Source organism: Amblyomma maculatum, chromosome 11 (genome assembly GCF_055883805.1).
Source record: "Amblyomma maculatum isolate TAMU_Amacu chromosome 11, ASM5588380v1, whole genome shotgun sequence".
NCBI classification, from domain to species: Eukaryota; Metazoa; Arthropoda; class Arachnida; order Ixodida; family Ixodidae; genus Amblyomma; species Amblyomma maculatum.
In genome coordinates, this window is record NC_139354.1 from 16275064 (window position 1) to 16297640 (window position 22577).

The 22577-nt window shown below is 43.6% G+C and overlaps 1 protein-coding gene across 3 annotated transcripts in view; it reads left to right on the forward strand.

Moving 5' to 3' along the window:
- Window positions 1–19373, forward strand: part of sd (TEA domain transcription factor 1 homolog scalloped) — an 86523-nt gene extending 67150 nt beyond the window's left edge. For all 3 annotated transcript variants that reach the window (XM_084583607.1, XM_084583610.1, XM_084583608.1), the window contains 5 exons: window positions 1348–1410; window positions 6945–7111; window positions 9904–9985; window positions 12081–12233; window positions 18194–19373. In XM_084583607.1, coding sequence (XP_084439733.1) covers window positions 1348–1410; window positions 6945–7111; window positions 9904–9985; window positions 12081–12233; window positions 18194–18307 — 579 coding nt within the window. In that variant the 3' untranslated portion in view covers window positions 18308–19373. The remainder of the gene's footprint in view (window positions 1–1347; window positions 1411–6944; window positions 7112–9903; window positions 9986–12080; window positions 12234–18193) is intronic.
- Window positions 19374–22577: the final 3204 nt, after the last annotated feature.

The window sequence follows — 22577 nt, forward strand, 5'->3', positions numbered from 1 at the left end:
TGCATAACACATTGCTGTACATCTACCAACATTTGGCTTTTGCCTACAACTGCTCAACAATTTGTAGTCGGATTTCTTTTCTCACCTGTTTCGGTTTCGGCTTCAACAGCTGAGCAATGGCTATGATGTCAAAGTTAGGTATATGTTATGTGAGGAATGTAAAAAGTATGATATAATTGCTGCTTCTTCACTGGTGATTCCTGTTCTTGAAGCGTGCTGGATTTTGCGCTTTTGCGAATTAAAAGGACGAAGGGGTGATTACATCACATGATTTTTCATCCCTCATGTAACCTAGACTTTTTATTTTTATAGCCATCGCTTGGCCATCGAAACTGAAACCAAGACGGGTGAGAAAAGAAATTTGACTGCAAATTATTTAGCGGTCATTGGCAAACAGGGCGTTGCGATCAGCATAATGTCTGGTGCTTCATTTGAAAGAATATAACACGCAACTAAAACTTAAATGTCTAGTATACTCCTTTAAGAACATTCAAGGAGGAGTAATGTTTGAGATAGGTACAGTGACGAGAGTAATTCAGTAAATAAATAAGAGAGCAATGTTTAGTTTAATGCCTTATTGAGCATCATACTCAACTGCGAAGAATTACTGTGAACACTTTTGACCAGGATTCTTCTTAGTTCAGTTAATTGACCAATGCAGCTTTGTTTTAATATCTGCTGGCCATCCTAGTTAGCTTAATAAGCGTGGCTGCCCATGACCAGCACTGGTTCCACATTCGATTCGTGAACCAGCTCGAATTTTTCTTTATAATGTTTCAAGCCCCGCCGTGGTGGCGCAATGGTTAGGTCGTTCGACTACTGTGCCCAAGGATGCGGGACGTCGACCTTCTGCTTTTTGTTAAAAAAAGGAAATGAAACTTTTTTCAGTACGGTCTCGTCCATTTACTTCTGATGCCACCTATAGAGGAGTGGCCAAATTATTATGGAGTACGCTTCTGGTGTTTGAAATATTTTCACATGTTCTATAGGGAAGGTGTGATGGTTATTTGAGTCTGCATGCGAGCATATCTGAAGCGTGTGCACATGTTTACTGTACTTCCTAATTATCATAGGTTAAACATGTCAAAAGTTTTTATCGTCGTACCATCACGGCCTGGACTGTAGGAGCGCGGTTAGTTGCAGCTGTCTTTTGGTCAAGCCGGTCAAACTCAAAAGCTCAAAAATTGATTGCACAAGTAATTCAGAAAAGAACACTGCTAAAATCTTCAAATAAAAGATTGCTCGAGTAGTTTGAGAAATGAGACTGACGTGTTGGGTAGAGGGGTAAGCGTTTTACCTGACAATACTACTGCATTGTGAAGAGCTCTCGATCTGTTTCCTTTCCAGTGCAACAAGCATCTATTTGTACACATCGGTGGCCCACCTACCTACGCAGATCCACTTTTGGAGGTAGGTTAAAGCACTGCGTTATCCAGCAAGAGATTGTTCTTTTTTTGTTTCATAATCGCGCTCCACTACCGCACCTCTTTCTCTCTTTCCGCTTTCACTCCCACCTTCCTCTCTTCCCTTATGGCATGGTACAAGTGTGACAGGTAGTGCACCTTTCCTTTCCTGTGAACCAATTATTATTATTATTATTAATCACCGTGAACAACTCATTGTATGCTCAGGTGTTTAGTCCCTTATTCTACGTGAACTGTAGGTCAGAAGGAGGGCACTTGCGTGGCTTATCTTTGGGTCTTCTTTCTGTAATGATAATACCCTGGTCTACAGCATCAGAGTATAAGTATTTTGTAAAGTTTGCCATGAATTTAAATGGTAATTCTTAAGCCTCTACTTTTCAGCCGTTGAGGAAAAAAAATTGGGGACTAGAGCATTTTTACACAACTGTGCATTAGGATGCATATTTTCATTTTGTTGTACATTTGTTACTGACAGTATCAGGAACGGCACAGTGACAGGAGAGAGAGAAAGCAGAGAATTTAGCTTGTGTTCAGGATTCGACGACGTGCTACTTCGTGTAAGAAAGGGAATTGGGAAGAGAAGGATGGAATGAGAGAGGTGTTAAAAATAAAAGAAATGAAAATAGGGAAAAATGCAACTGTTAAATGCATACTAGGGTGTATTATCGAGTAATGTTAAACAGTGAAGTGACGAGGTGCATAGCCCTACAAATGGGCTTACAAAGTTCACAGCGTGAAAAATGTGTGTGGGTGACAAGCAAGGTGAAACTATAGCTTGTCAAGAAATCCGATATCTTTTAAATATTCAAACAGAAAGTATACGAAGAGCTCTCAAGCAAGATATGATCTGCAGTTATGATCGCGCCACAGTTGTCACAGTGTGGACTGCTCGTCTGATTCAAAAGGTATCGCAAGCTGTTTGTGAAGCAGAGTGAGTGAAGTTGGGGAGGTGCAGAGTTTCCAGATAGCGAGGAAATCTTAGTTTGAGTGAAGTTGGGGGGGGTCCAGAGTCTCCAGATAGCGAGGAAATCTTGGAGGGAATCTTGATTTTAGATGTGGGTCTACTGAGTGAAGGAATTGGTAGGGATATGTTGATAAGCTCTAGGACCAGTACTTTTCTTAAGATGCAAATCTTTTAGCCTTTAGGATGCATCAGATTTCGCGAAGAAGCTCTGAATATGTCGCTGACGTTGGTGACCTTTACAAGTCGCCTCATCTGCATTTTCATTGGCTAGAATGCCACAGTGTGCTGGTATCGACTGAAGTGTTATGCAGTGGCCTATGGCAATAGCCAAATGATGTAGATATTCAATGTCAAGGGAAACGGTTTGATGATTAGTTTTCGTGAACAGGTTGGAGAGGATTTGCAAAGATGCTTTAGAGTCAGCAAAGGTAACCCATGGACCAGGGCTTTGGCGCAGGATATAGGAAACAGCTTCCTTAATATGGTGAAGTTCGGCTGTTGTAGATGATGTCTTTGCACATAAAGGCCGCAGGAAAAATCTCCTTTAGTAGTTAAACTGTCGGTGAATATGTGGGTGTGCTGCATATATTTCTCGGTTAAGTGGGCGAGAGTAGCTTGCAGAAGCGTTGCCCGTGACATGCAGCTCTTTGTATTAACACCTGGAATAAACGTCCTCACCTTTAGAGGCGAGTAAGGAGTAATTTTGTGTAAGTAGGATATAAGGAGGGATTTTGAAACCACATGAGAATTTTAAAAGCATAAATTACTGCAAAACCTCAGTTATGCAGATCTTGAGGATATTGTTCAAAGCACTTCAAAGTAGCAAATTCACTTGAAATTCATGTCTGCTGTAATGTATCAAGCCAGCTGAAAGGTCCGGATTACCTCGAATGTTTACCAGGCTGCAACAAATCAACTGTCGCTTCCCTGCCAGTAGCGGCAAGGCATTTGTTTGTGGTCGGTAACTGCAGCACACCCACTAACTGTTTTAACTGGCCTGGAGTGTATAGAGTTTGCATTACGGCCTCTAGACATGATGGCTGCTCTGCAGTCTGCAGCCACTGTGTCAAGGAATTATTCAGCTTGCAAAGGCCAAGTGCAGATGAAATGTGATGAAATTAAAGGTGTTCTGCATTTTTCTCCAGTGCTACCTATATTTTAACGTTTGTCTGGAGCAGCAGGTTAGCAGAGGTGAAGCACGCATCCACGCACGCACGCATATACTGCTGCATGCTTGTAAAAGCTTCATTGAAACCGCATCTTGAAAATTGTTTGTTGTGGAGGGAAATAGTCGCGTTGCTTTATATTATTACATTCAAACTCGGTAATAATAAACAGCATGATTTAACGCGATTTGTTAGATATATGAAGTAGTTCGCTACCGAACCCATTTATAACGAACTTCAGCATCAAATTCGTTTATAAAACAGTTGATTGAAACCGCATTAACAAATGAAAAATCATGCCACTCACTATGAATAATCTACTCCAAAAGAGATTTATTGCAGAGAAATCTACATCTATTTGCAGTAGGTAGTGATTTTCGTGTGAACACTGCATTTGGCACCGTTAAGGAGAATCGTGTTCTCGACACGCGGCTTCATCTCGACGAACTCCATCCCACTTCCCTGTATTTCGGCGCAGTATCGCTGCAACACGTCAGTAGCAGAAAGGGCTCCTTGCAGCGTCGGGCAAGGACGATTGTCTTCCGGGGGCAGCTCAACGGTGGCACTGGCACCAGATGCCACCAGACGGCAAAACTACAAATGAGGCGGTACAGGGAGATATGGGCTGGGCATCTTTTGAAGTACGGGAAGCTCAGAGTAAAATATTATATGAGGAACGCCTGAGGAAATTGGACAGTAACAGATGGGCAGCTAAAGTATTTAAATACCTGTACCTAAAAAGCGTTGACTCACAATGGAGGAAAAGAACTAGGAAACTAACTAGTAAGTATGTTAGTAACAAGGACGGAGAAACAAAGAGCATTAAGCAACAGGTGAAAAACACAGAAGGTAAAAATTGGATAAATTCGATGAAAAAAAAACAGAGTGTGGAATTATACCGAAAGTGGAAAATGCAGATCAGGAAGGAAGATTTCTTTGATAACTCAAGAGGCAGTGCCCTACTTTTTGAAGCTAGATCAGGGTGCCTTAGAACACGCAGCTACAAAAAGAAGTTTAACAATGGAGATGACGCATGTGCTGTATGTGGAAACTCTAGTGAAACAATTGACCATATTATACTCGAATGCAATGGTATCCATCCAGAAGTTGATGCAGGCGCAATCACTGTTCCTGAAGCTCTGGGGTTTAGAGATAACAGTGGCCGGGTGAATAAACCGGCGGTGGAAACTAGCAAAAACGGCTGGAAGATTGGTGGCTTAAAAGCAGAGAAGTGACATAATGTTAGTAATGTAGGAGCAAAATTTAATAAATAGAATGATGGTTTAGTTAACAATTCTAAATCAATAATTAAGATATATGGAGAAAAATGAGCATGATAGCTACTGCTACCACCCCGTTTCAAAGGCGACGCTCCTATATTCCATCCATCCATCCAACATGTCCGCAAGAATTTCATGAGTCCAGTGGGCCCGCTGTCATAGCAGTGTCGTCGTCGACCGTCAAAAAGGTCTCGAAGGCAACTTTTTCTGGCAGAGCGTTTGGTGTATCGCCGAGCTCTTCCCAAGGCGTGGCAATATTGCTGTCGCCTTGCCCTGCACTTGCAACTTTCGCACCCTTCGGACATAATCCAGCATGATGGAAACGGTTGCGGATTGTGTCTCTCGTCTCATATCTTGTCAGGCATGGTCTATCGTTTGTTTGTGCCTAGCAAATTTATCTTCAGCTCGTCATTCACCCACAATTTCACTAACAAGCGCTCAACGATACGCTTCCGGTAGCCTTGCTTGAAGTCCATATGATTCCTTGCTCAAGGAGCTGTAAAACTGCTGTGGCGTTCGGTAGCAAGAAGCAGAGCTCGATCTTTTTGAGTGAGACACTGCAATGGTGCTCGGAGCAGTTGTGGAGGAGGAGGCAAATTTTGCGTCTGCTCGTTGAAAGTTTCTCATCCCAATCCCGCAACTAAGCCTTCAATAACGTCCCATTCATCCATGCCTTTAATTCGACTCATATGTCACTGGGAGCGAAGCACACCCTCGCAGGCACATCGGAGATTTGAACTTGCCATTGACAAGTGGTCGCAGCTTTGCGGACCCGTCCGTGTTAGTCGTGAGAAGAACAGTGCCTCAGGCCTTATTCATTTGCCTCCATGGCACTTCTCATTTTTGAGTGCCAATGTCCGACTTGGCAGTGGCTGCCATAACAAAGCAGTCTCGTTCATATCAAAAGTGTTGCATGGCTCATACCTCTCCTTGACACCACGCCATATGTCTGTCCCCACTTTTTGGCGCCTTCTGCATCCATGGCGTGGCTCTCACCTGCTACCACTTTTCCGGTGATAGAGTTTCAACCAGTTCCAGCCATGTACACTTCGACATCCAGGATGTAGGCGAAATCTTTTGCCTTCTGTTGCAGCATGGGGCCGGAGACTGGCAGATTTTGTGTGCGGACGTCCAAAAACCACTGGTATAGGGCTCCTTCTACTTCGTCGTACGCCAGCTTGCGGAGGCGACAGCCATCAGCTTTCGGGCGGTCCTGTGCATTGTCTCTGATGGCGGACTTGTTTTTCAGGATGGTGCTCAACGTGCTCTTTGGAATTTTAAAATGCACTGCAACGTCCTCGACTTTTTTTCGTCACGCTCGACGCAGCGAATTATCTCAAGCTTGTCGGAAAGCCGCAGAACTTGCTGCTGCTTCGTCGTCATCGTGCAGAAACGTCGGCTATGCAGCTACGGCCATAGTTGTATGAGCAGCACGGCAGCACACTAGAGCTAGGCGCAAAGTTGCAAACACCAATAAAAAGCATGGAGGACGCGGCGACGCCTGGTGACGCGGTTGACGCAGCGTTGAAAATTCTGCTTTCTCCTTCTCCAGTCATCCGAGGCGTGATTGGTCCGGAGCTGTTTGCACATACTTGATCTATGCCCAGAAGTGCATTGGCGGGCGTTTGGGGATCAATTGCGCGCGCTGAGAGTTCGCTATATCCAGTGTTTAGTTTGTTATAAAAAGTACATTTTACATGCATAATGTCAGCAGAGATTCGAATGTTCGCAATATGGCATAATTTGCTTTCGCCAGGTTCGTTATATTTGGGTTGGACTGTAGACAGGAATTGGAAATATTTTGTTGGGGCGGAAATTTCATTGCAGTAGCATTCATAGTAGCGGTATTGGATTGTTTCGCACGTTATCTGTCATGCGCATACTATTCAAGTGTGTACGGAAGTAAGTGATTATGCATGTAAAGTTACATGTTTTACGTACATCTATTTAAAGCATCCCTGTTCTTGCTTATAAAAGAACAAAAAAAGAATAAATCAAGAATTGTTGGACAGTAAAGTGGCGCTGTCAGCTTCTGTAGGGCTATTGTTTTCTCTTTCTTTCTTTTGCAATGCTTCAGGGCAATTTCATCGCTTGCTTCCTTCTCCCGCAGGCGGTGGACATCAGGCAAATCTACGACAAATTTCCTGAAAAGAAGGGGGGCCTTAAGGAGCTGTACGACAAGGGTCCTCAGGACGCCTTCTTTTTGGTCAAGTTCTGGGCCGATCTCAACACTAGCCTTCAGGACGAAGCTGGCGTCTTTTATGGCGTCACTAGTCAGTGCGTACCATTGCCCTTCAAGCGTATCTTGCATGTTGTTTGGCTTTAGTCAGATATGTCGAGTACTTACAAGACGTGTCCAGAGACAGGTTGTCCACCTCATTTGTTATGACTGTGATTGTAGCATTGTCATTTTTCAGAGATCGATGAATGTTAAGCAACAGTAATAGCTACAGACAGAAAATGTGGTAATGCATTTTAATTTTTTTGTGATATGAAAACAAACTGCGGAAATTGTAAAAATGTGAAATTAAGAAAGTGGCAAATGGAATTTGTCTGCACGGATTCCTGCGTGAAATTTTTTCATTATCTCGGTTCTGCCATTTCTTGGCAGTTGCAGGCCCAGAAGCTCCACCGTGTTGTCGTCAAGCTTTCTGCATAGCTTATTGTTTTCTGTTTTACTCCCCACCACCCTACTGCAAAACATTTGCGGTCTAGCTTGAGCGACACCAAAGATTGTGGGCTTGTAATAGGGGGATGAATGCGTTTTCCCCGCTTTATCGTGTCTGAAAGCCCAAAACACCGACCCCACCCAAGTGATTGTGTGCGCTCCGTAGCGTACACCGACCACTGCAGGCCATGCTCTTGGAAACAAAGGAACAACACGTGCTGACAACAGGCATTTATTTCTGCAGTAACAACAACGCCAGCTTGCAATAAGACGCGCTAATGAATCTAGGTCGTCCGACTCACCAGCAGGGCTACGGGCGAATGTTCGCCCATGCTAGGGCAGGAGATAAGCTCCGAGGCCGGACAGGGCGACAAGGCGAGGCCATCGCTTCGCTGGCAACTGCGGAGTCGCGCGAGGATGCGTCAGCTCGCATCGAGTTCCCCAGCTGAAGAGAGCTTGCTTTGTCTGCGTGCGCAGTGACAAGACCAGGGGTGGTGCTTGTGCTGCCGCGACGCTGCCACCATCTCTCGATAGTTAATGTTAACCACCAATGTTGGCGCCATTCCGCGATAGCTAAAGTAACTACCGCAGGGGAAAGCAGACCTTAAAAGGGACGATGGGAGATCGTTCCCCCACAAGATATGGGCGATTAAAGATTACCCTCCGGAAAAGCAAGACAAGGGCGTGTTGTAATGCTTGCCCCTCCTTCTTCTTTTTATTTTTTTGGTTGTTCCACGTTTATGGCATCGTTATGCAACCCAACTTTCAAAAATGAACTTCTGTTTGCTTTTATTGCTCAATCTCTTCACCGTATCTGTTGCTGGGACACTGTTGCATTTTCTAAACACGACAGCTCTGCATATTGCCACTGTTGTCATAACCACAACCAGCTATGCATTAATTAGTGGTATGTCAGCTGCTTCTGCAACACACAGGCCAAGATAAGCTATGTATGGGATGCTTGATCCTGTTTATGAAAATGTCTGTAATAATCAACGTGAAAATTTTTTATTTTAGTAACTTTTCTCTGCAGAAGGTTAAAAATGTTACGAGTTTAGACGAAGCGAGGCAGTTTCAATTACTATAATCTGTTTTGGAACTGTGAAAATTTTCTTTTTGCCAAGAAATTTCCCGAGAAAAAAGGAACCTTCAAAATGGACACATCACTGACACCGTGCCACTTATGTGACATAAAAGTCCAGTAATTATTTCAGTAATCACTGAGATAACTGCATAAAGTTAAATGCTGGAAAAGGCTCGCAGAATCTTAACATTAAAACTGAAAACTTAGCCTCTAGCTAGAAATGCTGTGCGCTGAGTGTGGTCGTGCAAATCTTTTTGAAAACTTGCTAGCACTAGAGTTGCAAACATGATGTCGTTAGTGTGTGTCAAGTGTAGAAAGTGGCAGCTTGTCAGCGGTGAATTTTAGAGCTATACTTGTACTCAGGGCAGGATTAATGCAAGTGTACAGGCAATACAGTCATCACCTGCTGGAAGAAAATCTATGTACAATCGGAGCGAGAACACAACACAATACACAGGCTTTATTGAGATTCGCTAATCAGAATTAGCATAAGGAAATTGCAAAGCCACAGCACTTACAGGTGCAGGAAAAAAAATATGGAGTGCACTCTAGCATTCGGTGTTTCATCATGTATTCCGTAGAGAAAATATGAAGCTTTCTTTAAAAAAGGCTTATAACAAAGCCGAATTTGGTACAAAAATATGTCTGTTAAATTCATATTAAAAGGTCGCTTTCATCGTCACTACTCCCGCCATCTACAGGAATTAATTGATCGGCAATATCTAGGTCAGTCAGTTTGAGGTGTCGCAGCACAGCAACCAAGTTGTCATTGGCCTTGACAGTGTCCCCAAATGTGACATTTATAACTGCTGGTTGGTGTGGTGACAAGACGTCACTGGCCAATCGAAGTGGTAGCAGGGGCGTGCAGCATGAAGAGGCAATGTTCGGTCACGGGCTGGTCACTCAGTCAAGTGCCTCTCAGCCGTTGATGCTTAGTTGCTGTCCACAGATGGCGCGGCATGTGATCATGTGTGCAATTTAAACACGCGTCTGCGGTGGGAAATTTAAATGATCATAATGTCGCATTTCTTGAAGCCTTTTACGAAATTGGTCTCACATTTTTAGCCGGGTGATGGGAAGAAAAAATCTCCTTCGTTACAACCGATCGAGCGTCAGATATTCAACTTACTTGTTTCGGTATATAGATAGAACTCCCACGGAAACACAGCATGGACCAACCAAACCTTGCTCTTATTTTGTTTTTTCCGACAGTTTCCTGTACCCGAGTTTGTTATAATGAGGTTTGACTTACACGTGATGTGCCTATTTTTGAAAGTGAAGCTCACATATTCCCTCTTTATTATTTTTTTTTTGCAGATATGAAAGTAATGACAACATGACGATAACTTGCTCCACAAAGGTCTGCTCTTTTGGGAAGCAGGTTGTTGAGAAAGTTGAGGTACGTATGTCCTGCATTTGCTACATTCTCGTTTGTTATCTTGCCTTTTGCCTTGATTGAGCACGCAGGATTTGTTGACTGACGATGTTTGTGGCGCAAATGTTTTGAACATCTTGAGAAATGACGATAATGCCCACAGCGTAGTATTTGTGATGAACAGCATACCGTATTTACTCGCGTATAACCTGCCCCTGCATATAACCCGCACCCCTAACTTTGAACTTCGTGAAAAAAAAAAGTTCACATTAAAACTGCCGTCATGACGTCACTGGTTATCTGATTCTCAATCATCGCCGTTCACACTGCTACCATCCGAGGCTTCATCGCCACTCTCAAAGACATAGGCATCCTCGGATCCATCCAAGCTGTTACTGATGGCACATTTTTTGAAGCTCTTACACACCAAGTCTGCCAGTATCACTTTCCACGCGTCCACAATCCACTGGCAGAGCAGTGGATTTTCGGGCCTTCGCACGTGTCCCGTCGGTGTGAGGGCATAAAGGCCATCCCATCCACTACGCATATAGCCGCTTCACGCGTGCCTTCAACGGCTTGTTCAGGCACACGTCGAGTGGCCATAGCATGTACTTCATGCTGCCAGGTATCACAATGAGGTCGGTGCCGGTCTCAGCGAGGCGAGCCTTCACCGCATCAGAGCAGTGGCCTCGGAAGAAAATGAGCACGAACATCGACCGGAGTGTCAGCAAGGCACCTGGTCTTCGTTCCCAGATTACTCTGATCCAGTCACCGACTAGGCCTCTGTTCATCCAGGAATTTTCTTCTGCACGCACGATTCCTGGGGGGGGGGGGCAGTGGTGTGCTAGCTAGCATCTTGCACTTGAATATTACATGCGGGAGCAGTTTCGTCCCATCAGCCAAAGCACATAACATCACTGTGCAGCACAGCTTGGCATCGCTGATCAGCACGTTGATGATTTGGATCCGCTGTTTTCTATAGTCGTGTTGATCGGCATCTTAAAGTACACTGGGGTCTGATTGGCATTTCCTACCTGAGACGGCAAATAGCTGTGCTCCTTCCGAAGTTCGATGACATATCGTTGAAAAGTGAACAGTTTTTCTTCGTAAGCATCAGGAAGCCGCTGGCACATTGTTGTCCGCCATCCCATAGGAAATCCATGTCGTGTCATGAAGCGCTGAAGTCATCCGCGGCTTACACGAAACTCATGTGGAACGTTCGTTTCCTGGGCCAGCTTCAGGGCTTACATTTGAGCTGTCTCTGTCGAAACAGCTTGGCCACGATTCCTTTGCTCCTCAATGAACTTGGCAAGCTGTGTCTCGAGGTGGGGGTGCAAACCAGTCTTTGGACCACGAAACGCTCGCTTGTCCCGGTTCGTTGTTTCAAGACACTCTTCTTTTCTTCCTCCAGTCGCGAATGTATGTCTCGTCGATGTCATGTTGTTTTGCTGCACCTCTGTTGCAGATTTCTTAGTGGCTATAATCTTTAGCTTCTCTTTCACTGTGAAAGACTGCCGCTGAGTTGCATGCTTGATACCAGAGCAAAGCAGGTTGACTGGGTGTTGAAACAGCACCTGACGAAAGGCTCAGAAACCGCTGCCTGAACAAAGCGTTACCAATGGCGTGAAGAATAAAGAGACTATACTATGGATGTGGATTTGCATATGTCTTTTGTTGGCTCCTTATCGGCTTGACAAGCGTTGATGATGATGGCGTTGATGGGAATAGCGGACCACACGGGGAGCCCGCAGATTGCCATGTAGCTGACCCTCCCCTCGGAAAAAAGATAACCCCAACCCCCACTTTTTAAACTAATTTTTTCAAATTTTGGTGTGGGTTATGCGCGAGTAAATACAGTACATATCTACGCAGCCGGTGAATCATGTTCGTTGTAAAAACTGTTAAAAGCTGCTTCATAGGCCAAGGGCTGAGGGTACTGCTGCTCCTTTTATGGCTCTCAGGATCATTTTAGTTAATTGACTTGTTAGTCATCAAAGTTTTATTTTTGCTTTGAAATTTTAGGTAATCCTCTCTGCTTTGGTATCTAACAAATGAAGGCAGCTTTATGCAGGCATTGTTGTCTAAAGCCACGTTTGATTTATCCCTTGTTTGTTTTCAGACTGAGTATGCAAGGTTCGAGAATGGCCGTTTTGTGTATAGAATTCATCGATCACCAATGTGTGAATACATGATCAACTTCATCCACAAGTTGAAGCATTTGCCCGAGAAGTACATGATGAACAGCGTCCTTGAAAACTTCACAATACTGCAGGTAAGAAAGATCTAACAAGAAAACTTGACACGATAGAACTCCTGCACGAATGTTTTATGACACGAGTGCATCGCATAGCGAGAATTCAGGACTGGTGCGACACGCATGTACAAATGGTGAATTTCCAGTTTGAAGTCAATACGGAGTGAATGGTTATTTTGTTAGAACAGCTTTGGAAGGGAAGAAGGTGTGCTAGAATTCTAGGAGCACCGAAAAGGCGAAATGCATATCGAAATGAAGCAAATAGTTTGCAGTTGTCAACTGCAATGAAAGTTAGTCAGCTAAAGTTCAATAACTTGTGCCAAAATATGTGTTTTGCAGAATGCACCAAAGTTGAGAGATAAAGCAAAATAAAAAGTGCTTTAAAACTTGCGTTCAACAATGCTCTATTAGCGAGGAGCCGAAGTGTGCAGGACACCATGCTTCTAAGCCATAGCCACATTTTCATATCCCGCACACTTTCAGCATGAAAATTTCTGGCAGGTTTTCAGAAGAAGTCAATACGGAGTGAGTGGTTATTTTGTTAGAACAGCTTTGGAAGTGAAGAAGGTGTGGTAAAATTCCAGGAGCACCGGAAAAGCGAAATGCATTTTGAAATGAAGCAAATAGTTTGCAGTTGTCAACTGCAATGAAAGGGAGTCAGTTAAAGTTCAATGACTTGCGCCAAAATATGTGTTTTGCAGAATGCACCAAATTTGAGAGATAAAGCAAAATAAAAAGTGCTTTAAAACTTGCGTTTCAACAATGCTCTATTAGCGAGGAGCCGAAGTGCGCAGGACACCATGCTTCTAAGCCATAGCCACATTTTCATATGCCGCACACTTTTAGCATGAAAAGTTCAGGCAGGTTTTCAGGAGATTACGTATTTCCCATAATTTCACTGTCACGCGATCCATTGATTCAACACATAACCGTAGCTAAAATTTTTAGAAGCTCAATTTCTCGGACCTCGTTTGCACGGCGCATGGTCAATCACGCGCTCAAGCCATTGCTGGACGTCTTCTGCTGTGTGAGACTGGAAAGCGGGTTTCAATGGTGTCAGCAAAGCCTCCACGAAAGTTTTGGAAGTGGCCTGGCAGCACAGCGGGATGCGCAACTTCTAGGACAGGTCGAATGATCAATGCGTAGAGCAGTTTCACAAGTTTGCGTGTTGCATTGTTTCGGATGAAGGCTCATCTGGCATGCTTCTGTGCCGAGACTTTGAATGTAGGACGGTGACAGTGCTCTTCGAAGTGAAGCCCATATACGGTGATTAAACATTTCGCAGCAGTGATTTTCTAATCGGGCTTCTTTTTCCAGTGAAAGTGTTGTAGAGTGCACAATGTCATTGGCTGCTTCATCCCACAGCTTCGAAATTTGAATTTGGAAATGATTTTTTTTATCTGAAGTTGATTTAGGGAAGGTTTTAGCGATCCCTATTAGCTGTAGTATTCGGTCACTAGTTATACGGTAAGACTCGTCTACAGTCAGCGGGCTGCTTATTCAGACCTCAACCAGGACCGCCAAAAAGCCTGAAAGAACAGGTTCAGAGGGGAAAAAAAATTATTTTTTCGGTTTCTTCGGTTTATTTTTTCAGCAGTCGGATTAAAAAATTCTTCGGATGTGCTGCTCCACACTGCTTGGTTTGCATGTCGTCGGGTCAGCCTGAATCTCTGAAAACATCGTGTAGTTGCTATAGGGCAGCTGGAAGCAGAGTCACCGCTTGTACAAGGTCCATTTGTGACGGCAGCGATGCACATGGTTGTGGTTCATTATCAGACCTCTAGTCATCGTCAGTCGAAAGGTAGCAAAAACCTGACGAACGATCTCATCGTCGTCGAGTTCTCTGCGTCTCAGTGCAATGCTGTCAGCATCCAAAATCTTTTCAGATGAGATAGCATTTGGAACTGGCATGCTGTCACTGCACAGGTTTCAGAGAATTTCTTTGGCATCTGTATGGAGCACATCGGATGGCAGATCCAATCTGCTCCATGTAATTTGCTTCATTTCTTTCAACAAATCCAGTGTGCCGGAAGCAGTTCTGGAGAGTGACAGGAGCCAGTGCATTTCCGGCACCTGCAAGCATGTTGATAACCGACAGTAGGCTAACGATGTACTGCTAGCAGTTACATCACGAGTCCAAGTTCTCTATAATGCCCTTGTCCACGGGATGCATTTTGCTTGCTGTGTTGGGTGGCAGGAATTCCAAGTGGATGTGCTCGAGGGCCGTGAGCGCGGTGGTTGTCCACTGGGAGCAGTTCTTTCGGGCTCTGCACTCCCATCGAGTTTGTAGACGTAGTTGCTGAACAGCTGCTTTGTTATCATGCTTTCGTGTTGGCCTTGTTCCACATGGGTGTGACTTCACTCTCTTAAAGCACCTCGAGCTTTTCGACTTTCCAATCACAAGAAGTGTAAGCTGCTTTGTTCCCGACACATCTGTCAACCATGATTGTGATGCTTTTCCCCTGCTATGCTTGTTGCCATAGCAGGACAGGAATTACACACAAGAAGTGCGGACAAGAAGTGCAGAGAGGAAGTGTGGATAAGAAGTGAGGACAGGAAGTGCAGACAAGAAGTGAAGACAGCAAGTGCGGACACGAAATCTGGACAGGAAGTGGGGACAGGAAGTGTAAACAGGAAGTACAGACAAGAAGTGCGGACAGGAAGTGCAGACAAGAAGTGCAGAGAGGAAGTGCGGACAAGAAGTTGGGACAAGAAGTAGCAACCAAAATATAACATAATTTCATGTCAAAAGTGTGACGCAACCATTCTTTGCTCAGCGTTCATGGTGGTATCATACCATTTGGCTCCCCATTTAGCATCTATTGAGTTCAAGGCCAGTTTGCGAATAGGGATTTTAACTGATGGCATAGTCATCTCTAGTTGTATGCCATCAGTTGTAAGTCTAGGTGTCGCCCACAAAGTGGGACAGATACTGCACTTTTCCTTTCTGGTGCAGCATCTTGTAAAGAGGTGCAGTTTTGTCTGGTTAAAGTGGCGCAGCAGCAACTGCAGTCTGACCAAAATATGATGTACATACAACAAGGGTCTCGCTGAACGTACCCCCTCTCGCATCATATGCTTTCGGGAGCGAGGTCATATTGTTTCTTGGAATTCTGCTGCCTCCCATCACTGAACTTGAAGCCCTTCATGTTCTTTAGGAGAGTGAGCGTCTCTGCTTTCTGCTTCTTAAAGTTTCAGGTGGTTGCCCTCTGAAATTTTTCCTTTCTAACATGTAAGAAGACTTCGTTGCTCCACTGAGAACCTTGCTGTTACATGCTATACAATCAGAGATAGTTCTTTTTAGAAATACACTGACATTGCTCCGAGATTGACCACTCCACACTTGCTGAACGACAGTGATCCCCTTTGTCACTTACCACGCTTGCCAGCATTCTTTGGTGCAGACAGCGCAGGTGCTATTGGAGTCATCATACACCTGACGCGATGCTTTTACTCTTCTTTATCGCGCTCACACTGCATGCTTTGTTGCATGACCTCAAGGTCTCTGTTAAACACAGCTTGCAAGCCTGGCGGTTAGGCTATCTAAAAGAATGTCATTTTGTCATCTTCAGTGTCCATTTGCCTCTGGACGTTGGTCTCGCGATCCTGGGCTGCGCGAGGACCTCGATGTTATCATTCCACGAGAAGCATATCGGCACGACCAAGGGCAAAATTACAGATCGCTCATCAGTTGATAGTACTCTAAAACGCCTGTTCCTATTGGTTGCCACCGCCATCTTGAAAAGTTGCATCACTGGATGCTGGTATTGCGTCGAGGAGGCGAAAAAGAAGATAACATTGCACACCTAATTATGCCCGTAGTTCTAGACTATTTCTGCAGAGCGCGCTGAGCTGGTCTATAACATTTTAGAGCGAAAATGGCAGTGGCGTCTACGGTGTAGTGATGGCTGCGGTGCTGAAGTGGCAGTGCTGGCATGAACAGTGATGAAGGGCGGCATGTGAGAATCCATTCTATTTGTCCGGCGAGTTGTTCCGACGCCCATTTTGACTGAAAATGCGAAAGCGGGATGGTTGTGGGACGAACTTGCTGATGAACTGTGGTGAAGCTCGCGGTTAACTGCTCTGTCGGTGCGGCAGGCCTTGCGTGCTCCGATTTTTTCTTTATGCCTCTGAAGGATTTCAAGTCTCCATAGGCAATGAGCACATTGTCAGCCTCTCATAACCGGCGGTGCGTTAAATGGCTGAAGTCACGTGCTGCAAATTTGGCGCACTGAGGGGTGGGTGCACTAAGGTGACGGTGAAGATGATATACATTACGAAGCATGTGAAAACGAGTGAGGTTGGTAATGTACACTCAATCGCGTCGCTTTTCCCTGTGATCTTTCTAACTGAAACATTTGTGTGTTAGACTTTCATGCTACGATAGAAGTGTATTTTGCCCAACGAACCGTGGGTGCTCCATGGTCGATCTTTTTTTTTTCTGTTTCCTAAAGAAAAATCAACAAAGCCCCGATTACACTGCTTTTGATCGGATTTCTCCATGCATTTAGGCCCACCACACAGTACCTTGACATTAGAATATGCGTAAAGAGCAGGAACTAGACGGCTGCCATTTGTACGGTTTGTTTACTTCTGCCAGCGCACCCTCACGATGACAGAAGTTACTCATGAGACCATTCAGTTGCATAATTGTATCTGCTTGTTTTTTTTTTTTTTTGATGATGTTGAACTTGAAATGCGGCTTCTTGAAAAACTAAAGCATTAGTTTATTTATTCACATGCTATATCTCTAAAGAAGTTAGCAAACGCCTCCTTGACTTGCAAATAAACCTCTTGCCGTGCAAATGGGTGGCCCGGGGCGACATTCATGCAGTCATTGGTTGATTCTGCGTTTCGTAATGCGTTGACGTATCACTGAGGCATCATGGTGTCATCATTTTGTTCCTTAATTCGGCCCCATATACTGTTTACTATGGTCGTTTTTTTATTGTAGATGTTTTAACTGTAAAAAAAAAAAAATGATGTGCAGGAGATGGCAAAATGGAACTGCACTTTCACTCTGCTATATTCGAGCTTACTGTGAGAGGTTCTGTATATTGAAGTGGATCTTTTTCAGTATCCTAATTGCCGGCATGCATTACTACTTCCTCTAACTTCAAAATGGCTAGAAAGTGTTAAGTTTTTCACGTATTGCTATTTGAAAAGTGAAGCCTAAATAGAATTCTGTGCTGTTCCCATCTGTATTCTAGATGCTCAAATACTTCCACAACCATAGTTGTTGTTGCATTAACATATTATTAGGGTGCCCGATTTTTCACGCCGAACAATTTAAACGCTTCAACTTATAGTTTATAGTATGTTCAGCAAATTTGAATGCAGCTGTTGCAGTTGAGTGCTGCTTAGTGCTAGTTATGCTCATCGCCTTATGGAGCTTGTTTGACAAAATGTTTTTTGCTCGTGTAGTCCAACACAGATGCACAAGAAAGCGCTCTAAGCACAGGAATTCGAATTGGGTTCGAGATCGTCTAATAAAGGCAAATAAAGGTTAACTGTATTGAGAGTCTGCAGTAAATATGGGTATATGGGTTACGAAAAGGTACAAATTGAAGTGTGTATGGATTTACTTGGTTGAAGAGACAAAAAAGCACCGGAACAATTTCGAGAGTTGAGGGAATCATCGTTGTTATTAGTGGAAGCAGAGGAGATGCATCATGACAGCTGATCATCAGATGTAAACTTGGAGCGCCATTTTGTAAATTATTCAAATAGGGCGGACATACCCACCCTAGTGAAAAAAGTTTCTCACACAGTCTCACACAAATTGCACAAAAATTGCATAGAATCTCACACATTATGATACATTATGGAATACATCTGATGATAATAATGGCACCATATAAGATTCTATGCGATTTGTATGAGATTGTGTGAGGTTATTGCCTTGTAGAACTTACTGTTTATCAGTAGGGGTGGCAGAAAATGACTTTCATTTCTTGCCGTGCTTTTCCTTTGTGCAGGTCGTGACCAATCGAGACACTCAGGAGACGCTGCTGTGCATCGCGTACGTGTTTGAAGTCTCCACGAGTGTTCACGGAGCCCAGCATCACATCTATCGCCTCGTCAAAGACTGAGCGCCCGCCTCGGCTCAACGTCGTCCTTGCCACTCTCAGTGCCTCACATCAATCGCAGCCATCGCCATCACACAGGCGTTTTGCAAAAGAGGAGAAGAATGACATGCCTGTGTGGTGTAGATGGGACATGAAAGAAAAAAAAAGAAAGAAGAAATGGTGCATCATCTGTACATAGAAGTGCCACCGCGATCTTGTTTTTTTTTTTTTTTTGCTGGGTATTTTTTTTTTCTCCGCAGTTTTTCCTCCTGGTGCTTTGCTTTTGTGTTTTTTTCATGTGCTGTGCGAGCGTTTCGGGATTATCCGCTCGCGCTTTTTTTTTTATCCGTCATTCGTGTTGTTCCATTTACGCCTCGATGGACCTTTTTCTAGTAGCATGCTGTACCGCTCCGCAACCTTTTCTTTCACCATGGTGGCGGCCACAACCTTGCAGAATGGTGTACGAGCCTGCTGTTCTTCTCCAAATGGCGTCCTCTCGATCAATGTCGTGATGGACAGTGGGACAATAGTAAGGGGCAGTTCTACCATCCCTGATGATGGCGTAAAAACCATGTCTTGTGCCTGGCTAGATGCAGTGTCCATGCTGCACCCAACTATCCCTGAAAGGGACCTCTAGTGGCTGTTGTGAAGGGATAATTAAGTGGTTGTGATTGGTGGCCACTATGAGGGTGCGCTACTGGAAAAAGGCCCATTGTACAAAAGCAGACACGCAGCTCGCCTTGCGTTTTTGCTTTTTTTTTTTTGTTTACAGACACTACGCCAAGACTTTGGATGAAAGTTCTTTGTATCTTTTCTTCTCTATGATGCCTGATATGCTGGACCGCCTGTACATTGCTTTCGAGGCTTGAATACTAAATTTATGTGGATGGGGAAAGAGAGGAAACGAGCATAAAGTGGTTAGTAAACGATGCAATTTGTTTGCAGAATAGAGTGTAGGGTGGGGCACGATTGGTTTTGTCTTGAGTGTTCCAGGATAGCTAGGTGGTGCACCACAGCTGTGCCAGACTGGTTGAGGTAGAGTACGGTTATTCTGTGCAGCGACCTCAAAAAAAAAAAAAAAAAAAAGAAAGATACTGTTTCCTTCATGCACATTTCATTTCAGGTGTGTGGGATACATTTCGTCACCATTACTACGAATACGAAGCGAGCAATAATATGTTTCTGATGCGTGAGATATTGCCGTTTAATGTAGGACAGTTCTGTATTAGTAGAGCACCACTCCGATCATTTAGTTGCTTAATATCTGGTCAAGTTACAAATTTCTTTGTGAGCCCCAGTTTATTTCAGCTTAAGAATTATTTATTTTTCTCTTATCCGGAAGGGTATTGAAGTGCGCTTTCCACGTACTCCATGTTGAAATTCAAAATGGAGGTTTCTGTGTGAATGGCTGTATTTGCGTGACATGCAACTTGCAGTGGCGTGTTTTTTTTTCCGGTTTTCTTTCTGTAGTGGCAATAGCAGCCTTGAAGTGTTTGCACTTGGGAATTTATTTTGTGGCCTTGCCATTTGTTTCCTTTGTTGTTTACTTTTCGGTGTGAGTGCGTTTCATATTTGGAGTGTCGATTTTTGCTCATGTTTACGCCTTTTTATGTTCGTTCTTTTTTTTTTTTTTGTGCTAGAGGCTGTGTCTTCGATACGGTGCAGCATTATCTGATATAGTAGTTAAGATTCATTGATGGATTCAGTGTCGGCGTAAAAGTGACGCTACGTGTATCAAAAGCAGTTTGACCGAGGGAGGATGGTGGTGCATAAAAGTCGGTGAGCGTGAATTCACGTGTAAATATGAAATGCGAGATACAACTACGCAGTGGCGGAGCTGCCTTTTTTTATTCATTTGTACACTTTAGTAGAAGTGTTCAATCTGCCTTCAGAGACGACGAGAAGTTGTTAGCTTGGTCGGGTCACTGGTCCCGTACGTTATCACGATGCTGTATCAAAATGATAATGCTGCGCTTGAAAGCACAGAAGTCTCTTAGCACTGAAATGTCTGATGTGTTTGTGTAGATGGCGTAGTGGAACAGGTTTTTGATGTGTGACATTGTATGATCTCAAGTCATATTTTTTGGTGTTACAGTTTGTTACATTGCCAAAAGAGTGAAAAAATCTCGGACGGCTTGCCACGTTGGCCGCTACGGCTTTTGTCGGTGCATTTTCGTGATAACGCCATGACGCGATGATACGGGCACCCTGTAAAGGAGCTCTCGCAATCACCGGTAGCAGTCAGAGAGTGTCTTCGATATATCCGTTCTGACGAGGGCGCTCGGTCTGCCAAAGGGTGCTCCTAGAGGTAGTTTGCATCACTTGTTTTTTCTAAAAGTTGCGCAATGTACTTCAGTGCCATTCATGTGAAATTGTTGCTCTATTTTGTCGGACCACTGGATCGCATGTTCTCCTTTGTGTACACATAATGTCTGGAACAGACTTTAATCACTTCAGCTCGTTGCTCTTCATCAAACTATCCCAGGCAGCACAAACGTTTGGCCCAGTAGTGGTACGATGTTGGCAGTGCACTGGTCCTATGGTGGGCTGGACATTGTCAACACAGTGCCAGTATTGTATCAATTAATTGTGCTGCGTGGGATCTTGCAGCTGTTCTTTAATGCTTCAAGCATAGAATATAACATTTTATATTTTTTACATATCTTTCTCATCTGCCATAGACAAAAGTTGCACAAAGAATGGTGTTTTTAGAGATAATCATGGCGTGCCGCATTTTGGCTGCAAACACCTTTGAATTTGCTTTTATGAAAATTTTGTGAATGGCGATGTCATTTCTTGTTTTGCTGTCACGAGCCGTGAACATTTTAACTAGCTTGTCGAGGACTTCTGGAGCTGAAAAATATTTTTTCACACATAATATTTATTGGGAAAGGCTTTCGCTTCCTGGACTTCATTGGAGAAATCAGGTTTTTGAAAGGAGAAAAGTAAATTTTGTGCATTGATATTTAAAAAGCTGCGTAAATATAATTCGCAGTAAGAGACTGCCCAGGTTTTAACTTTCCAGTCAGTGACCTGTGTCGTGATCATTACAGTTCGAGAACTAGTTGAGCTATATTATTTGAACTGGCTAAATTGTAGCACAGGTTATTTTAGTAATGATTGACTAACAGCTCGCTTGATCAATTTTCAAGCCTCCATCGTTTTTCGCAATATTCTTAATTGTTGTCTCTCAAGAGGAATAAAAATCTGCATTGCTTTAAATTCTAAAGAAAGCTCGTTGGCCGAAATTTTCTATACCCTGCACATTTTCGACAGAGTTTCGTCTGGTTGTCGTTGCATTGATTTTTGAGTTGTGAATGGTCTGTTGTACTTATACTTAATAGCCATACTTTTCTTCTATTTTATATGTAAATATATATATTCTCCACACAGTGTTGATGTGCAGCAACAAAACACTGGACAAGCTCTATTCTGCATTTAAATATTTGGCAGCATTTCAGAAATGGCAGTGCTATAAACTAAGCTTATTTACCTTAGCGAGTCTGTTTGCAGTAACACACCGTCCAGATAATTGATCTACCTTTTTTTCTCCAGGCATGAACAATGTAATGAACCTTCCTACTGCTTATTGTATAGTTTACTTCTTTCTTCAGCTGCGGTTAACATTTCAGCAGTTTTATTAAGTAATGCAACTTTGCAATTTTTTCTCCAGGAAAGGCGCTTGTGGCAGCTTATTTGGTGGTTTCACACTTCAGCTCATTTACTAGTTGACCCTTTACAAGGTAACTGCTGTTTTAACATCTTTATGCTGCTCAAATTTTTTACAATTGTCTGGTTTGATTTCTGTTAGGGTTGTATTTCAGGAAGACTTCATTGCCTATGTTCTCTTGTTCTTCACTGCTTTGTCTTGGGCTAACACTAACATCCTAACCACTTCACCTTTAGTCATCCAGCATATGTGTTTAAAGAGCTTGGCCCTGTGATTATAGCGAGCTTTGAAGCTGACTGGACATTGTTTGGAAACAGAAAATTGTTCACATGATCTCTTCTTTCACTGCTGCTAATATTCCGCATTTCATTGCGCAATTAAATATTGATGAGGACTTGAGCGTCTTTTTGACGGGGGTCTGTGGATGTAGGAGATGAACGAGGCATCTGACATACCATGTGGTTCTCGACAAGCAATAAACTGCACAAAATGTGTAGAAACTTTGCCACCCAAAGAGCTTTTTGCTTTTGGTTCCATGCCAAACAAGGGCAAAGATGATACATTGAACGTAGGTCCTTTCGAATGTTGGAGTGTAGATAAAAAAATGTTGCGTTTCTCGCACCG